This window comes from Panthera tigris, chromosome D3 (assembly GCF_018350195.1).
Source record: "Panthera tigris isolate Pti1 chromosome D3, P.tigris_Pti1_mat1.1, whole genome shotgun sequence".
Taxonomy (NCBI): domain Eukaryota; kingdom Metazoa; phylum Chordata; class Mammalia; order Carnivora; family Felidae; genus Panthera; species Panthera tigris.
The window spans coordinates 8,053,531-8,069,820 of record NC_056671.1 but is presented as its reverse complement, the minus strand read 5'-3'; the positions used below and the strand labels follow the sequence as shown (position 1 = coordinate 8,069,820).

At 43.8% G+C, this 16,290-nt stretch overlaps 2 protein-coding genes across 10 annotated transcripts in view; one reads left to right on the top strand and one right to left on the bottom strand.

Annotated features, from left to right (window-relative positions):
- The window catches only part of IFT81 (intraflagellar transport 81), a 191,445-nt gene that overhangs the window by 107,581 nt on the left and 67,574 nt on the right, over window positions 1-16,290 (bottom strand). The gene's annotated exons all lie outside the window — the stretch shown is intronic.
- The window catches only part of P2RX7 (purinergic receptor P2X 7), a 57,552-nt gene continuing 54,423 nt past the window's right edge, over window positions 13,162-16,290 (top strand). For all 4 annotated transcript variants that reach the window (XM_042962892.1, XM_042962891.1, XM_042962890.1 and 1 more), the window contains exon 1: window positions 13,162-13,617. In XM_042962892.1, coding sequence (XP_042818826.1) covers window positions 13,493-13,617 — 125 coding nt within the window. In that variant the 5' untranslated portion in view covers window positions 13,162-13,492. The remainder of the gene's footprint in view (window positions 13,618-16,290) is intronic.

Sequence of the window (16,290 nt, the reverse complement as noted above, 5' to 3'; positions counted from 1 at the left end):
GCTTCCAGGTTGGTGAACGCCTCCACATGCCAAGACAGCGGTGCACCATGACTCCACGGAGACAGAAGCTCCTGCACTCAGAACCCTTCCAGTCAGATGTACCTCTTCATCTGGATGTTCATCTGTATCCTTTATTATATCCTTTGTAATAAACTAGTAAACATGTTTTCCTGAGTTCTATGAGCCACTATAGCAAATTACCAAACCTGAGGAAGGGGTTGTGGGAACCCCCAATTTGCAGCCAAGTCAGTCATCTGGGGACCCACTACTTCTGGTTGTCATCTGAAGTAGGGGACAATCTTAGGGGACTGAGCCCTTCATCTGTGGGGTCTACACTAACTCCAGGTAGTTAGTGTCAAATTGAATTGTAGGACACTTAGTTGGTGTCCAGACATCATTGGAGAACTGGTTAGTGTGGGAACCCCATACATTTGGTGTCAGAAGTGGTGTGAGAGTAGAGACAGAGGTTTTTCCTTTTATTTACACAGGGCTTACTATGCACATGCTCAGACACAAATATGGAAGATGGGATTTCATGAAAGAAAGAAAAAAAACAACCCAAGAGAAGTTGTAACTGGGTCAGGCTTCTTGGGAGTCCAGAACTAGGGAGGAATTCTCTATTCTGGATCACTCTAGGGACCATGGCGCTGGTGGGTCTTTACACCACAGCCCCGCCCTCAGCTCCCCTCTGCCTTCCCTCTGGCTCTCTGCTCCTGCTTTTTGTTTCTTGTCCTAAATTCGCACCTTTTCAGCACAACTTTATTCTCCTTTCCTCCTCCATTCTCTGAACCTTGCTGCAATTAAACAAATGGTTTTTACCTCCAAGTTAATGACAGAGATGGTGACTCATTAATACAAGAAAGGTATTTCCCCTTCCAAGGGTGATGTATTCAGTTTTTTTTTTTAATATTTTATTTTTTAGTAATCTCTACACCCAATGTGGGGCTCGAACTCACTACTCCAACAGCAAGATTTGCATGCTCCACCGACTGAGCCAGCCAGGTACCCCTGTATTCAGCTTTTGAGTTAAAAAAGAGAAGCTGTCAATCACATGTGGCTATCTTGGTAAGTAAAAAAAAAATTAAAAATAAGTAAATGAATAAATAAACTTGGTTCCTCAAAATATTAAATAGAATTATGATATGATTCATCAATTACACCTCTGGCCATATACCCCAAAGAGTTGAAAACAGCGATGTGAACAGAAATTTGTGCAACCATGTTTTGTAGCTGTATTATTCACAATATGCCACAAAAGGTGGAAACAAGCCAACTGTCCATCGATGAATAAATGGATAAACAAAATATGTTCTAGTCACATAATAAAATATTGTCTAGCCTTAAAAAGGAAGGAAATCCTGGGGCACCTTGGTGACTCAGTCAGTTGAGCATCTGACTCTTGATTTAGGCTCAGATCATGATCCTAGAGTCATGGGATCGAGCTCTGCATTGGGCTCCATGCTGAGCATGAAGTCTGCCTTAAGAGTCTCTCTCTCTCTTTCTTCTCTCTCTCTCTCCCCACTCACTCTCTCTCTCAAATTAAAAAAAAAATGTTTTTAGAAAAGGAAGGAAATCCTGACACATGCTACAATATGGATGAAGCTGGGAGACATTATGCCAAATGAAATAAGCAGACACAAAAGGACAAATATTGTAGGACTCCAATTATATGAGGGACCTGGAATAGTCAAGTTCATAGAGACAGAAAGTGGTTTCCAGTGGCTGGGAGAAGAGATGGGGAGTTAGTGTTTAATGGAGACAGAGTTTCAGCTTGAGGTGATGAAAGAGTTCAGAGATGGATGTTGGTGATGGTTGCCATGTGAATGTACTTAATACCATTGAACTGTATACTGAAAAGTGGTTAGAATGGTGGGGCACTCGGGGGGCTCAGTCAGTTGAGCATCTGGCTCTTGATTTTGGCTCAGGTCATGATCTCACAGTTTGTGATTGAGCCCCACACTATCAGCATGGAACCTGCTTGGGATTCTCTCTCTCTCTCTCTCTCTCTCTGCCCCTCCCTTGCTTGCATGATCTCTCTCTCTCAACTAAACATTTTTTAAAAATGGTTAGAATGGTAAAAAATTGTTATGTTTATTTTACCACCATCTCAAAAATGTTTTTGGGTTTTGGAAAGTTAGAGGTAGTCAATCCATCTCTCATTTGAGTGAGAGCATTTCTTGTGTTAGTTGGATTAAAAGAGAAGCTGGCAGAACTGTCACAGGGAATGAGAAAAGGGAAGGAAACTGAGCCTTCAGTGTACCTGAGTCACATCCAATAGCATATTCCATGATCCATCTATTACCAGGAGATGCCAGGGCAAGGGCACCAAGGAAAAGATGACAGAATAGATGGCCTGCCAGGATGATGGACCTAAGACACATCCCAGCACCCAGGAAAGTTGCCTCCTGGAATTTAGGTCCTTGCTTGTCTCTGTACTTCAGGGAAGCTGTTCACTATGAAAGCACATAAGTTGTATCTCTACCTGTTTTGGGTTTCAGAGATGTCATCTGCCAGCCTCCCAGTGAACTTTGTAAGGGTTCCCAGCAATGCTTCTTAAATCGGAATGCTTTGGGTATGAGTAACAAAAAAAGTCCAATTAAACTGACTTAAATAATGTATATTTAAAAAGAAGTCCCAGGTAGAGTGGATTCAGAATTAGTTAACCCTTGGGGCACCTGGGTGGCTCAGTCGATTAAGTGTCTGACTTTGGCTCAGTTCATGGTTTCACCGTTTGTGAGTTCAAGCCTCACATAGGACTCTGTGCTGACGATGCAGAGCCTGTTTGGGATGATCTCTCTCTCCCTCTCTCTCTGCCTCTCCCTCACTCGTGCTTTCTCTCTCTCAAAACAAATAAATAAACTTAAAAAAAAAAGTCAATCCAGTGGCTTCAACCAAGTTCTTTCCGTTGTTTTGCTCTGCCATCCTGAGCATGTCACATTTGAAAGACCATTTCTTCTCATATCTCTTTCTTAAGAATGATCTCCTTCTTCAGAAGATTCCTAAAAGGGATGCCTGGGTGGCTCAGTTGGTTAAGTGTCAACTCTTGATTTCAGCTCAGGTTGTGATCTCACAGTTCGTGAGTTCGAGCCCTGTGTCAGGCTCCACACTGTCAGTACACAGCCTACATGAGATTCTCTCTCTCTGCTTCTCCTTTGCTCATTCTCTCTCTCTCTCTCTCTCTCTCTCTCTCTCTCTCTCTCTCTCTCTCAAAATAAATAAATATTAAAAAAAAAAAAAAGATCCCAACTTTCCCTCATGTTTCAGTGTCCATAATGGGCTTTCGTACCCATTCCTGAAGCAGTCACCTACAGATAGAATGGGATTAACATGATACCCCTGAGTTGGGGATGGAGTTCTCTTTCCTGAGAGTTTGAAACCTGAACAAAACTGGGAACACTGTTAACAAAGAAAAAAAGAATAGAGTTTGAGTGGACAATCAAGTGTCTGCTAACCCCCCCAGATAATGATAAGCTCTGGAGATTAATTGAATCTTGGAAAGAGTTATTTTGGGCTTGCCTCTGTATTAACTAAGTGGATGAAGAGTCTGATTTCTGATACTCTGGGCCAAAGATGGCTCACCTCCAGGTTTCACTCCAGCCTGTGAGAAGGGGAAAGAGAAGAGTGGAGGGCATGCTCTTTTCTTTTTTAGCACACAGAGTCCTTTCTATTTCCTGCCCCAAGTATAGTCTCTCCCCAATGAGAGACCTCAAAGCCCTCCCCAGAGGGTGCTAATCTTTTTCCCACTCTCCTGGTGTCCTCCATACTCTCTGCCTCTAGTCCCAGATCCATGAGCCCCCGTCTTGAGTAAACTCAGAGGCTCACAGCATCTGGCTGAACCACCTTCTATGCCTTTGCATTGCTGATGTCTACCAATCAACCAGTCAATTCATTAATCAACCCTTATTCTTAGCAGACTTTGGCATCTAGCTCATCCTTCCCCCCCGACCCCAGTTCCTACCACCATATTGATGACTTTAATGATTGTAAGATGACCCAAGACATGGTCAACCTCCTGGTCCTGGTCCCTTGGCTCTTGTCCCTGCTCATTCCAATTATTTTCACCTTCACTCTATTTTAGCTACCACAACCTTTGACCATGTCCTGGACGCCAGTTTCTCCTGGAACTAGTCTTACATTTCTCTGGCCACTGGTTGTATCCTCTGTTTTTTTTTTTTTTTTTTTTTTTTTTTTTTTTTTTTCAGTTGTTTCAGGCTTAGCAGTTCTTTGAACTCCAGAATCCTTTGACTATTCTACTTTTTCCCTCTCAGGACCCTCCTTCCTTCACAGTCCAGCATATATTCCCTGGTCCTCATTTTAGCCACTTTCTTGCCAGTGCTGGAGTAGTAGACATTGTGGACTACTGCCCAACATCCACCCCAATCCAGATGATTGATCCAAGCTGGTCATGGTCATTTCCTCTTGCTTTCCAGGGGAGGATCAGGAGTGTGACTCGCTTCTAGCACTAGAGGGTAGAGTGAGGTGAGGAGAAAGGGGCTCCAGGAAAGATTTTCCCATCAGAGAGACAGAAGAATTGATTTTCTTTCTGAGGATGAAACAACAAGGGCAGCAGTGCAGAGAGATGGAAAGAACCTGGATCCCTGATGATGTTTTCAAGCCCCAAATCAACCCCTTCTATATTTTGCCTTCCCTATGGGTAGCCTCTATATGAGATAATACTTTCTTTTCTATTTCAGCCAGTCTGTGTCTGGTATTCTGTTACCCTCAGACAAAAGCACCCTAACTAACATAATTCTAGACTTCCAGCAAAAGCTCAGCCCTGGATCAATGTAAATTTCCTTCTTTTCTATTTTCATATTTGTTCTGCTAAGACTGATAGAGCAGTGGGTCCTCTAAAACCTCAGACATCTCTACCATCCACCGTTAAAAGGAAATTCCCAGTTCTCCCCATCCAACCCCAGCCTCTGTGATTAGGGTTGCAGAAGACCTAGTCATTACCTGAAGTGGCCAGATGTCTTGGTCAGGAAATCAATTTTTGAAGTTCCCAAGGAAAGTGTGTGTTACGGGTTTGGATGGAGTGGAGGGAAGGGAAGATCCTGGGATTAAAGGAAATCCAGCATTCGTGAGAAGGATAGAGCAATTTTACCCAAATAAATGGAGTGAACCAATCATTCCCAGTGCCCGGGCTGAGTTGGAGACAAAGAAAAGCTTTCTGCTCTGTGTCATGGGGATGGCAAGGGACAGGAGCCCCAGGGAAGGGTAACTGAGGGGGGCAGAGGGGCAGAAATGTAGCTCCACTCACCCTGTTTCAGGAACAAATGTAAAAGACCAAAATAGACATACTAGATGCCAATGCTTACAAATTCTAAAACTATCTGAACTACTTGGCAAGGCCTGATGGGTCCCTGGGTGTGGAGGTGGGAGGCAGATCCTGTAGGTGGGAAGGCCCGGGCCCCTGTTATAATCTCAGTCACGTAGACTGCTGCAATAACCAATTCATGGTTTTTAGTTCTCACTGCCACCCTGGAATTCCGGTTTTCCCAGTTGGCTCTCTTCTCCTGTTCACCATAGCAACTGTTTTGAATCTTCTTCACTCGCATCAAACCTCCCACCCCTCTGCCTTCTCCTTCTCTCTCCTCAGATACATCTGCCTCTTATTTCCCACAGAAAATGGATGCCATCTGACTAGGTCCTGCCCTCACCATCCTCAGTTACCCGCAACTGTACTCACCTTTTCCTCTATCCCACAGACAGCAGTACTGTCCAATAGAACTTTCTACAATGGTGTAAATGTTCTGTATCTTCACTGTCCAATATAGTATGAGCCACATGTAGCTACTGAGCACTTGAAATATGGTGAGTACAAATGAAGAACTGAATTTTAAATTTCATTTAATTTTTTTTTTAATTTTTTAATGTTTTTGTTGTTGTTGTTGTTGTTGTTGTTGTTTGAGACAAAGAGAGACAGCACGAGCAGGGGAGGGGCGGGTGGGGTGGGAGACACAGAATCTGAAGCAGGCTCCAGGCTCTAAGCTGTGAGCACAGAGCCTCACGCAGGGAGGGAGGGAGAGAGAGAGAGAGAGCGAGCACACATGTATGAGTAGGGGAGTGGCAGAGAAAGAGGGGGACAGAGGATCTGAAGTGGGCTTTGTGCTGACAGCAGACAGCCCCATGTGGGGCTTGAACTCACAAACCGAATCATGAGATCATGACCTGAGCAGAAGTCAGACACTTAACTGACTGAGCCATCCAGGCACCCCCCAATTATTTTAAATGTAAATGACCATATATGGTTAGTTTCTACCTTTTTAGGCAGCACTGGTTTAATGTAACTCAAAGAAAAACTGTTTTGAATACCAGGGCACTGGGATCTCTCCTAACTCTGTGACATCCCTAAGCAGTAGACTCTTGATCAACTTGTTACAAAAATTCTGAATTAGATAATGAGAGGGAAGGAAGAGAGGGTCAGAAAGGCATGTTCATGAGAAATTGCCATGGAGAAATACAGAGGAAAAAAGCATCATTTGACATGCTTTTTTTAAAATATTTTTTTTAATGTTTATTCATTTTTTGAGAGACAGCGAGTGGGGGAGGGCAGAAAGAGAAGGAAACAGAATCTGAAGCAGGCTCCAGGCTCTGCACAGTCAGCCCAGAACCTGCAGCGGGGCTCGAACCCATGAACTGTGAGATCATGACCTGAGCCGAAGTTGGATGCTTAACTGACTGAGCCACCCAGGCGCCCCAATATGCTTTGTTTTTTTTAGTGGCTCCAGTTGCCAAGAAAGAAACCACAGTGAATCCTGGCTCAAACATTGTACTCCTGAAGGAGAGTAAGAGGCTCCCTTCATAGTGTCTTTATTGCAAATCCACACTGGTAATGACACCAACACAGAGTCTGGTGGGAGGAGGACCTAAACACCAGCCAGGTGACAGTGTGGTGTCAGTTATTTCAAAAGGAATCCAGTTATCTTTGTTTGGATTCTCTACTGAAATGCAAAATGTACACAACACAAGCAGAACAGTAAGTGACTTGCATGTCCCTTTGTGTAGCTGATTTTGCTCATTAAAATTTTTTCTAATGTTTATTTATTTTGCGGGGGGGGGGGGGCACAGAGAGAGAGGGAGACACAGAATTGGAAGCAGGCTCCAGGGTCCAAGCAAGCTGTCAGCACAGAGCCAGACACGGGGCTTGAACTCATGGACCTCGAGATCATGACCTGAGTCAAAGTCGGACACTTAACTGACTGAGCCACCCAGGCGCCCCTGAGTTTTGCTCATTTTTTATCATTCTATCACATTTCAAACAGTTACACATCTTTTGAAATATAAAAAGTTAGAATACCACATCCTCCTACCTCCACCGACCTCCTCTAAATGGCTAGCCAATGGCTCTGAGATCATATTTTGGGTAATTTTTCTCCTTTGGTTTTAAACGCGTTTGTCATATGCTAAGTACTCACCTATCTTTGTGTTCAATACTTGACTCTATCCTGTTTCATTAATTTATCTGTCAGTTTCCTCACTAGTGCCCTTGCTTTATATTGTTCTTGCGACCTCCTGTGGCCACAGGCTTATTGGTGAACAGCTCTTCCATTGGTTTCTGGGTATACACTCCCTTCTGGTTTTCCTCTCCTTCCCTGATGCTTGTTCGTCCCCTTGGTATTGGATCCTTTAGGGATCCATCCTCAGCCCCCCTTCATGTCACTATACCTTCTCCCTGGGCAGATTCCCTGCCTCCATTCTTGCCCCTTCTATCTGCGTTCCACTGTGCAGCCAGAGTGATTTTCACTAAAGTGTAAGTGAGGTGTTACGACTCTGCTTACAAATCCACCTATTGCTGTCAGGATAGATACATTCCTGACTCCTTAACAACAGCCTTAACAACAGGATACATTCCTGACTCCTTAACAATAGGAGGTTGGAATAGACTGAGTTTCCCCCAAAGTGGACCCTGAGACAAGGATTCAGGTGCAAGTAGTTTATTTGGGAGGTGAAGTTAGGAAGGGCACTGGGGAAATGGGACAGGGAGGGAAGGCAGTCAATATAAGAAGCATTTAAGAACAGGTCGTGCTGTAGGCATCTGGGGCTCAATCCCACTAGGGACTTCTGGGAAACTGCACAGACTGCATCGTCCCACCTGAGAGCAATAGTTAACCTGAGTCTCCCAGCCTAGGAGCCTGTATTCCCTGAGAGCTACACTTCTTTCTCCCTCTCCTTCCCTTTCTTTCCTCCCAGCCTTTCCTCCCTCCTCCCACTCTGCTCCCTTCCTTCCCCTTCTCCCCTCCTCCCCCCCTTCCCCAATGGGTCCCTGACACCATGTTTGTTCTGTGACCCCGCCCACAACCTTAAGCTGATTGGACTAGAGATAAATAGCTAGACCAATCAAATTCACTCCTCTGGGACTCCAGAATTAAGCCGTAGGTCTGGGCTTTGACAGGAACTGTGGCCAACCTACTGTGGCTGCCATGATGACCTTGTTTGGTGACATGCCCTCGGAGCAGTAGAGAAGTCCAGTGCTTAGAGAGATACGCAATGGGTACACAGAGAAGCAGGCAGAAGGAGGACCACACAGCTTCAGACAAACTGCAAGTGCAACCTCAGAGCAGGACATTTTAGTTTCCATGTCTATTAGTAAGTTCTTACCACGTTGGGCCACGTTTCCTGCACTTGTTAAGATGATAGTGTTTCCTCAAAAAACTACCTTTTCTGCTGAAGGAAGTCACTTGATTTTCTGACTTGTAACCAGAAACACACACACACACACACACACACACACACACGCCCTTGACTAAGAGAAATTCACCCAAGCCCCATTCCATTCAAGACTTAACTTCCTACTTCACAAAGAAACAGAGACCACCATTCTTGACACTCCACTTTGAACATCTTTGAATGGCTCAAATATTTCCATATTAACTACCTCTCTCCCCCAATCTCCTCTTGATGCTACATTTCCCATTAAAAAGCACCCTTGGGGTGCCTGGGTGGCTCAGTCAGTTAAGCGTCCAACTTCAGGTCGGGTCATGATCTCACAGTTCATGATTTCGAGCCCTGCATCAGGCTCTGTGCTGACAGCTCAGAGCCTGGAGCCTGCTTTGCATTCTGTGTCTCCCTCTCTCTGCTCCTCCCCTGCTCACTCTCTGTCTCTGTCTCTGTCTCTCTCTCTCAAAAATAAAAAAAAAAAAAAACATTAAAAAAAATTTTTTAAAAAGCACCCTTAATCCTCAAACTGAGCTTAGAAGGAAAGTGGTCCACATCCAGTCTCCACTATCTCCCTCTAATCAGTCCTTACACGCACTATTATTTTGTGGGGAAGTGTGCCATTCTAAAGATATTTTAAGTGTCTATGGGATTTTTAGATCTGGGGGTTCATAGACTGTACCAGTGTGGAGCTCAGAAGGCAGATTTGGTCTGGAGATATAGATTTTTAAAACAGAATGCATGAGTATGGTAGAAAAACTTCATAGAAAGGTAAGAAATAAGTTCTTGACAAACACTAACTAATCCTCCAATTCCCTCCCCAGAGACCATCTTGTATATCCTTCCAGACACAGCCAGCTTCATGGACATGGGACCTGTGCAGTTCCATTAAGGACCCATACTTAAGAGAGACCTGAGCTTGGTCTAATGCTCTGCTGTTGCCATCTTGAAGTTCTTTATCTTGAATAAGGGACCCCCCCACCCTGGTCCCCCAAATTAGTAGTAGGTTTTATTTCCAGCTATATTCCATGCATAGTTAAACACGTGATATACACATATACCCCTCTTTCCATCTCCTTTTCTTTTAGCATTTGGTGATTCTAAAAGAATGTGTGTGGATGAAATCTCCCAGGGAGAAGATACAAAAGTTATTAGTGCAATTTACCAAATATTTCTGCTTCTTCTGTTTCTGGGTGAGATTGCATTTCCTGATTCCCTGGAACCAAGTTCCTGGGGCCAAGTGACTAGTTTTGACCAGTGAGTTCGGGGCAAAATGGAGTGCATCGTTTCTAGATCAGAGCATTTAAATGCCACTCTAAGACCTGCCAGATTTCTCATTCAAGAGTTCAAGATAGTGGCTATTCCATTAGTTTTGTTTTCTGAGTGACTGCGATGAGCAGAGCCTCCCAGGTGACCCATGGTGAATATTTATTGTGGATGAGAAATAAAATGACATCGTTTTTAAGCCATGGGATTTGGGAGGGCTGTTTGTTATTGCAACATAACCTGTCATGACTGATAAAAATATAAAAAATGCTGAGGCAGAATTTGCTGGAACTGACACATAAAAGGAGAAGAGTCCTAGAAAGATACGACAAAGAACATAGAGGCAAAGACAAAAAACTAGGAGAAAGGGCCCAAGGGAGTCATGGAGATCAAGGGAATAAATTGCTCAAGAGGTAGAGAGTGGTACATGGTGTTGGTCCAAAAGGCCAGGTGAAATAAGGAACAAAACATATCACTAAATATGGCAACTGATAACTTATCGGTAAGTTTATTAAGAACAGTACCCATGAGGGGCGCCTGGGTGGCTCAGTCGGTTAAGCGGGCGACTTTGGCTCAGGTCATGATCTCACTGTCCGTGAGTTCGAGCCCCGCGTCGGGCTCTGTGCTGACAGCTCAGAGCCTGGAGCCTGTTTCAGATTCTGTGTCTCCCTCTCTCTGACCCTCCCCTGTTCATGCTCTGTCTCTCCCTGTCTCAAAAATAAATAAAACGATAAAAAAAAATTAAAAAAAAAAAAAAAGAACAGTACCCATGAAATGGTGGTGGGAGAAATAGCAGACAGAGGGCTGAGGAAGCGAAGGAAGAGCATGAGATATCATTGTCTGAGTTCAGCAGAAAGACCAGGATCCCTGCCATGAGCACTTTTGAGAAGGGTCGAGAAAATTTGCATTCAATCTCACCTTTCTTCCACTCTCCAGTCTCCTGAACTGAGAGCCAGGAGGTAATGTAGCCCCTGGTGCAGCTCACATGAGTAAGAAAGTAAAATTTAGCTCAGACTGGAAAAGTAAAAATTGGCTTGGCCGCTTAACAATCTGGAAGAGCAGTAATGAGTAAAGTCAGCTGCAAAAATAACACCAAACAGTATTTCACTGTACCTGTAAAGTGATAATACCACCACCCCCAATCTTTTTTGTTTTAAAGATAAACTTTCATTTGACTGTGGGGGATAAGCTTAGGAATCCCCCAGGCTTACATCAATGGGTTAACAAGGCATAAAGAAATACAAAGTCATAACATGCTCACGCCCAAGTTTGGGTAAACCAGATTGGCACCCCAAGAATAGGGCACCCCAAGAATAGGGAGGCGCAAAGGTGCCAGAAATAGGGAGGTGCAAAGGCACCCCAAAATAGAGAGGGAAAGGCAAAGGCCTGAAATAGAAACAGTGCAAAGGTGCCCAATACATAGGTATATGAAATAAACAAGATTAGATGTTCAGGGTGGAAGCACCCCAATTTAGTACTATAGCAGAAAAGCTGCTTTCACAGGAGAATAGGACCAGGTTAGGTAAATTGGTGAATTGGACTATGGACCACTGTGCTGCAGGCAAAGCAGCCCAGAGTGGAGATGGTTAACAAAAGAAAAGGTGCCTTATTAACCCTGAGGTTATTCCCCCATCTGTCTCATCCCCTAGGCTGGCTAAGGTAAACAGAGGTGCTGCCTCACGTCCGAGGTAAACAACCTTCCTCCCGACTGCCCAACGCCCGGATTTTGTGTTATATTGACCCAAACCCCAAACACTGTATATCTTCAAAACCCCCCTTTTCCCTCACGTCCCCAAGTTAATGTTCTTAGTTTCTTTATCTCTTTGTACATGCCCATCACGTTTGTAAACCTTCTGGCATGAATGGATACAGGGCAAGGACCCTTAATCAGGGCTTTTGTCTTTTCTCGGACATTAGCCATCTCTCGCTTTAATCCTCATCCGCTCTTTTGCTGGCCAAAATAGAACTTTAGACTTAGAATCTATGACACTTTACAACAGTTTTAAGTTTGCAGAAAAATCACAAAGATAGTACAGAGCTTTTCCATATATCCTATACCCAGTTTCCTTGATTATTAACATCCTACATTAGTATGGTACATTTTAATAATTAATCAATATTGATATATTAATATTAACTAAAGTTCATATTTTATTCACATTTCTTTAGTTTTTAACTGATGTTCCTTTTCTGTTTTAGGATCCTATCTAGGTTATCACATTACATTTAGTTGTCATGTCTCCTTAGCCTCCTCTTGGTTGTGACAATTTATTAGGGTTTTCATTGTTTTTGATGACCTTGAGAGTTTTGAAGGGTATGTTAGGTGTATTGTAGCACCCCCACTCCCATTTTTTTGAGTGATTGCTGCTTTCTTACTGAGAAATATCATCCTCTAAAATAATAAACTATCAGAAAATTTGCTATTGGGAATTGCATCAATAAGAATGAAATACTCCACTTTTGCCTGGAGGATCTAAGTCACAACTTTGCCAAAGAGAAGCAGCCTCAAATTGCATCTCAGGTACAAAGCTTCAGATAAAGGGTTTCTAGACACAACATTCAACATCCATCTTAGCTTTATTGCTTCCAAGGAAGCAGGGCCCTGGGTCCACTTTGCAATCCAGATCTAAAGATGACCGTTGTATACAAACCTGCTTTGCTCTGAGTCTATCAAAATCTGTTGTCATTTAAATTTAATCTAAACCCTACCATTCCCCATAATCCTATGATAGCTCTGTCCCTTTAATGATGCCCCTAGATCCTCTGGCATGAGCTTTTCCTCATGGAATGAGTCAGTAAACCTAGTTTTGTTGAATGGTAAGTTTGTTTCTGATGGTCTTAGGCTGATTGGCCTACATCACACGTGTAACTCAGGGGGCACAGAGGAGGGCAGAGAGTGGATCTAGAGGGTCACGCAGGAAATATCCAGTATAGAAATAAAGCCCTCCTCCCCTCCCAGCCCCAGCAGATCTGATGCCCCCCTCCCACCCACCGCCCCCATCTACAGACCAGAGTGCTGTGAAGGATGTGTGAGAGGGAGGAGAGGAAGATCTTCATTCACCCAGTGTTCACAGACATCTGGGGTTGAACAAAGGGTTGTAGAAATGAATTAGTCAGTCTCTGAGTGGGCCTTGAGACAGTAGAAAGATTTAGGCCCCTTTATTAAGTCACAATGGAAACACTGGGTCTCCTGACATTTGAAAGGCTGCCCCTTTCCCCTAACTGAAATGAGTCCAAAAAAGTCAAAGAAAAAAGGGGATAAGGCAGAATTCTAAAAATGCCCTTCCTTTGAACACCATCTTTGTGCAGGCATCTGGGGGAGGCCAGCTGGGGCAGGGTTATCTGCCAGCCAGGCCTGTAGGACTTCGCTTCTCTTGTTTATCTCCAGCCACATCTGGGGCAGCTGCCAGGACCCGCCCCCACTCTGCCGTCATTGGAGGAACTCAAACTTAAAGGCTCCTGCTAAGAATCAGGATGTTTCATTTTCCTCTTACTGGTGGGCTTGCTGTGGCTGGTCTGGGAAGGCTGAGCCCTGGTCCAGACCCTTGTGGACAGTGAGCCTCTCGCCATGGCAGCCTGCTGCAGCTGTAATGATGTTTTCCAGTATGAGACAAACAAAGTCACCCGGATCCAGAGCATGAATTATGGCACCATTAAGTGGATCTTCCACATGATCGTCTTTTCCTACGTTAGGTAAGTGGGGTGTGGGGATGACCCCGGATGTCTGCAGGGGTTGACAGCACAAGAAACCTCAAGGTGCAGCTTCTGGTGCACAGCCTGAATTCCACGTGGTTTTAAATCTGAGACTTTTTTCTGATAGCAAGCTGGGGCTGGAGGTGGGAGTGGGTGTTGGGGTGGGAGAGGCAGGTGGTTGGAGGGGGGTGTGTGGGAAACAGTGTCAGGCTGCTGCAGAAAGAAGCCACAAGAGGCAAAGCCATACTCAGGGTTCTACCCCAGGCCTGCCAGGGTGAACTGGGCAAGGCATGCCAGGGAAAAGTGGGAAACAGGGCAACACCCTGGATTCCTAGGGAGGAAACAAGGATTTGGGGCACGCCTGGTGATAATGCTGGCATCTGTCTGAGTCATCACTGCTTAGGGGAGGAACAGGACCAGACTTGTCAATGTAACCAGGTCCTCTCCAGTGGCAGGAAAGCCCCCCTTGCTCATTTTTGGTTTTGGTTTTGTTTTTTAAGTTTACTGAGATATAATTCACACACTATACAACTCTCTCAATTGAAGTGTACAATTTAGCAGTTTTCAGTATATTCAGAGTTGTGCAACCATCACCACAATCCATTTCAGATTTTCATCACCTCCAAAAGCAACTCCACATCCCTTAGCCATCACTCCGAACCCTTCTGCTCACCTGTAGCTCTGGTGACCCACTGATCTACCCTCTGTCTCTAGGATTTGCCTGTTCTGCACATTTCATATAAATGGAATCAGGCAGTATGCGGTCCTTTGTGTCTGGCTTCTTTCACTCTGCATCACGTTTTCTTTTTGTTTGTTTAAGTTTATTTATTTATTTTGACAGAGACAGCACGAGCGGGGGGAGGGGCAGAGAGAGAACCCCAAACGGCCTCTGCATTGCCAGCATAGAGCCTGATGTGGGGCTGGAACTCCCAAATGGTGAGATTATGACCTAAGCCAAAATCAAGAGTCAGGTGCTTAACTGACTGAGCCACCCAGGTGCCCCTGCATCATGTTTTCAAGGTGCATTCATGTTGGAACATGTATCTCTATTTCATTCCTTTTTATGGCCAAGTAATATTCCATTGTATGGATAGACTGTTTTCTTTTCTTTTGGTGGACATTTGGTTTGTTTCCAGTTTGGGGCTATTATGAATAATGGTGCTATGAATACCAGTGTACATGTGTTTGCATGAACATGTTTTCAGTTTTCTGGTGTACCTACTAGTGAAACTGAAAGATCATTTAGTCACTCTACTTTCGACCTTTTGAGGAACCACCCACCTGTTTTCAAAGCGGCTGCACCATTTCATGTTCCCACCAGCAGTGTGTGTCCCATTCCTCCACATCCTGAACAAACACTTGTTCTTGTCTGTTTTTTGGATCATGAGCATCCTAGTGAGCTGTGAGTGGTTCTCACTGTGGTTTTGATTCAGGGTTACCTAAAGGCTAATGCCCCATTGCTCTTTGTGATGATAATAATGAAAACTTGCATCTCTATAGGCAGGCAGTGTAGTTTACTGGCTAAGGGTTAGAGCAATTATTTTATAATCCTGGGTAAATTTCCTTGGCCAGGTCACTTAACCTCTCTGAGCCTCCCTTTCTGCATCTGCTCATAGAGTTATCATAATTAAACAAGAAAAGGCATGACAAGTGCTTATCGATGTCTGGCATAGGGTAAGAGCTCCACAAATAGCAGCTATTTAAAAAAAAATAATCTTTTTGACTTAAAAATAGAATTATCATAGGGGCGCCTGTGAGGCTCAATCAGTTAAGCATCTGACTCTTGATTTCCACTCAGGTCATGATCTCACAGTTCATGAGTTCCAGCCCCACATTGAGCTTCAAAGCCTGCTTGGGGTTCTCTCTCTCTGCCCCTCCCTTGCTCGTGTAATCTCTCTCTCTCTCAAAATAAATAAATAAACTTAAAAAATAGAATTACCACAAGATCCAATAATTCCACTACTGGGTATTTACCCAAAGGAAATGAAAATTCTAACTTGAAAAGATATATGCACTCTTATGTTTATAGCAGCATTATTTACAGTAGCCAAGATATGGAAGCAACCCAAGTGTCCATTGATAGATGAGTGGATAAAGAAGATGTGGTATATATATACAATGGACTATTACACAGGCATAAAATGAATGAAAGCTTGCCATTTGCAATGGACAGAGCTAGAGAGTATAATGCTAAGAGAAATAAACCAGTCAAGACAAATACCATATGATTTCATTCATATGTAAATACCATATGATTTCATTCATATGTGTAATTTAAGAAACAAAACAAATAAACAAACAAAGAAAAAGGGGATGCAAACAAACAGACTTAAATACAGACAACAAACTGGTGGTTGCCAGAGGGGAGGCAGGTGGGAGGGATGGGTGAAATAGATAAAGGAGATTGAGTACACTTATCCTGATGAGTACTGGGAAACGTATAGAATTGTTGAATCATATTGTACACCTGAAATGAATACAACACTATGTTAATTATACTTGACTAAAACAAGAGTCTATTTTCATATACATTCTCTCCTTTGACTACCAAAGTAACCATGCCCATGCCTGGGATTTGAGGTCTGGAAATGTGGATTCAATAATCCTTCACTTCAGGGTCCATAGGTGGCTCAGTCGATTAAGCATCCAACTTCAGCTCAGGTTATAATCTCA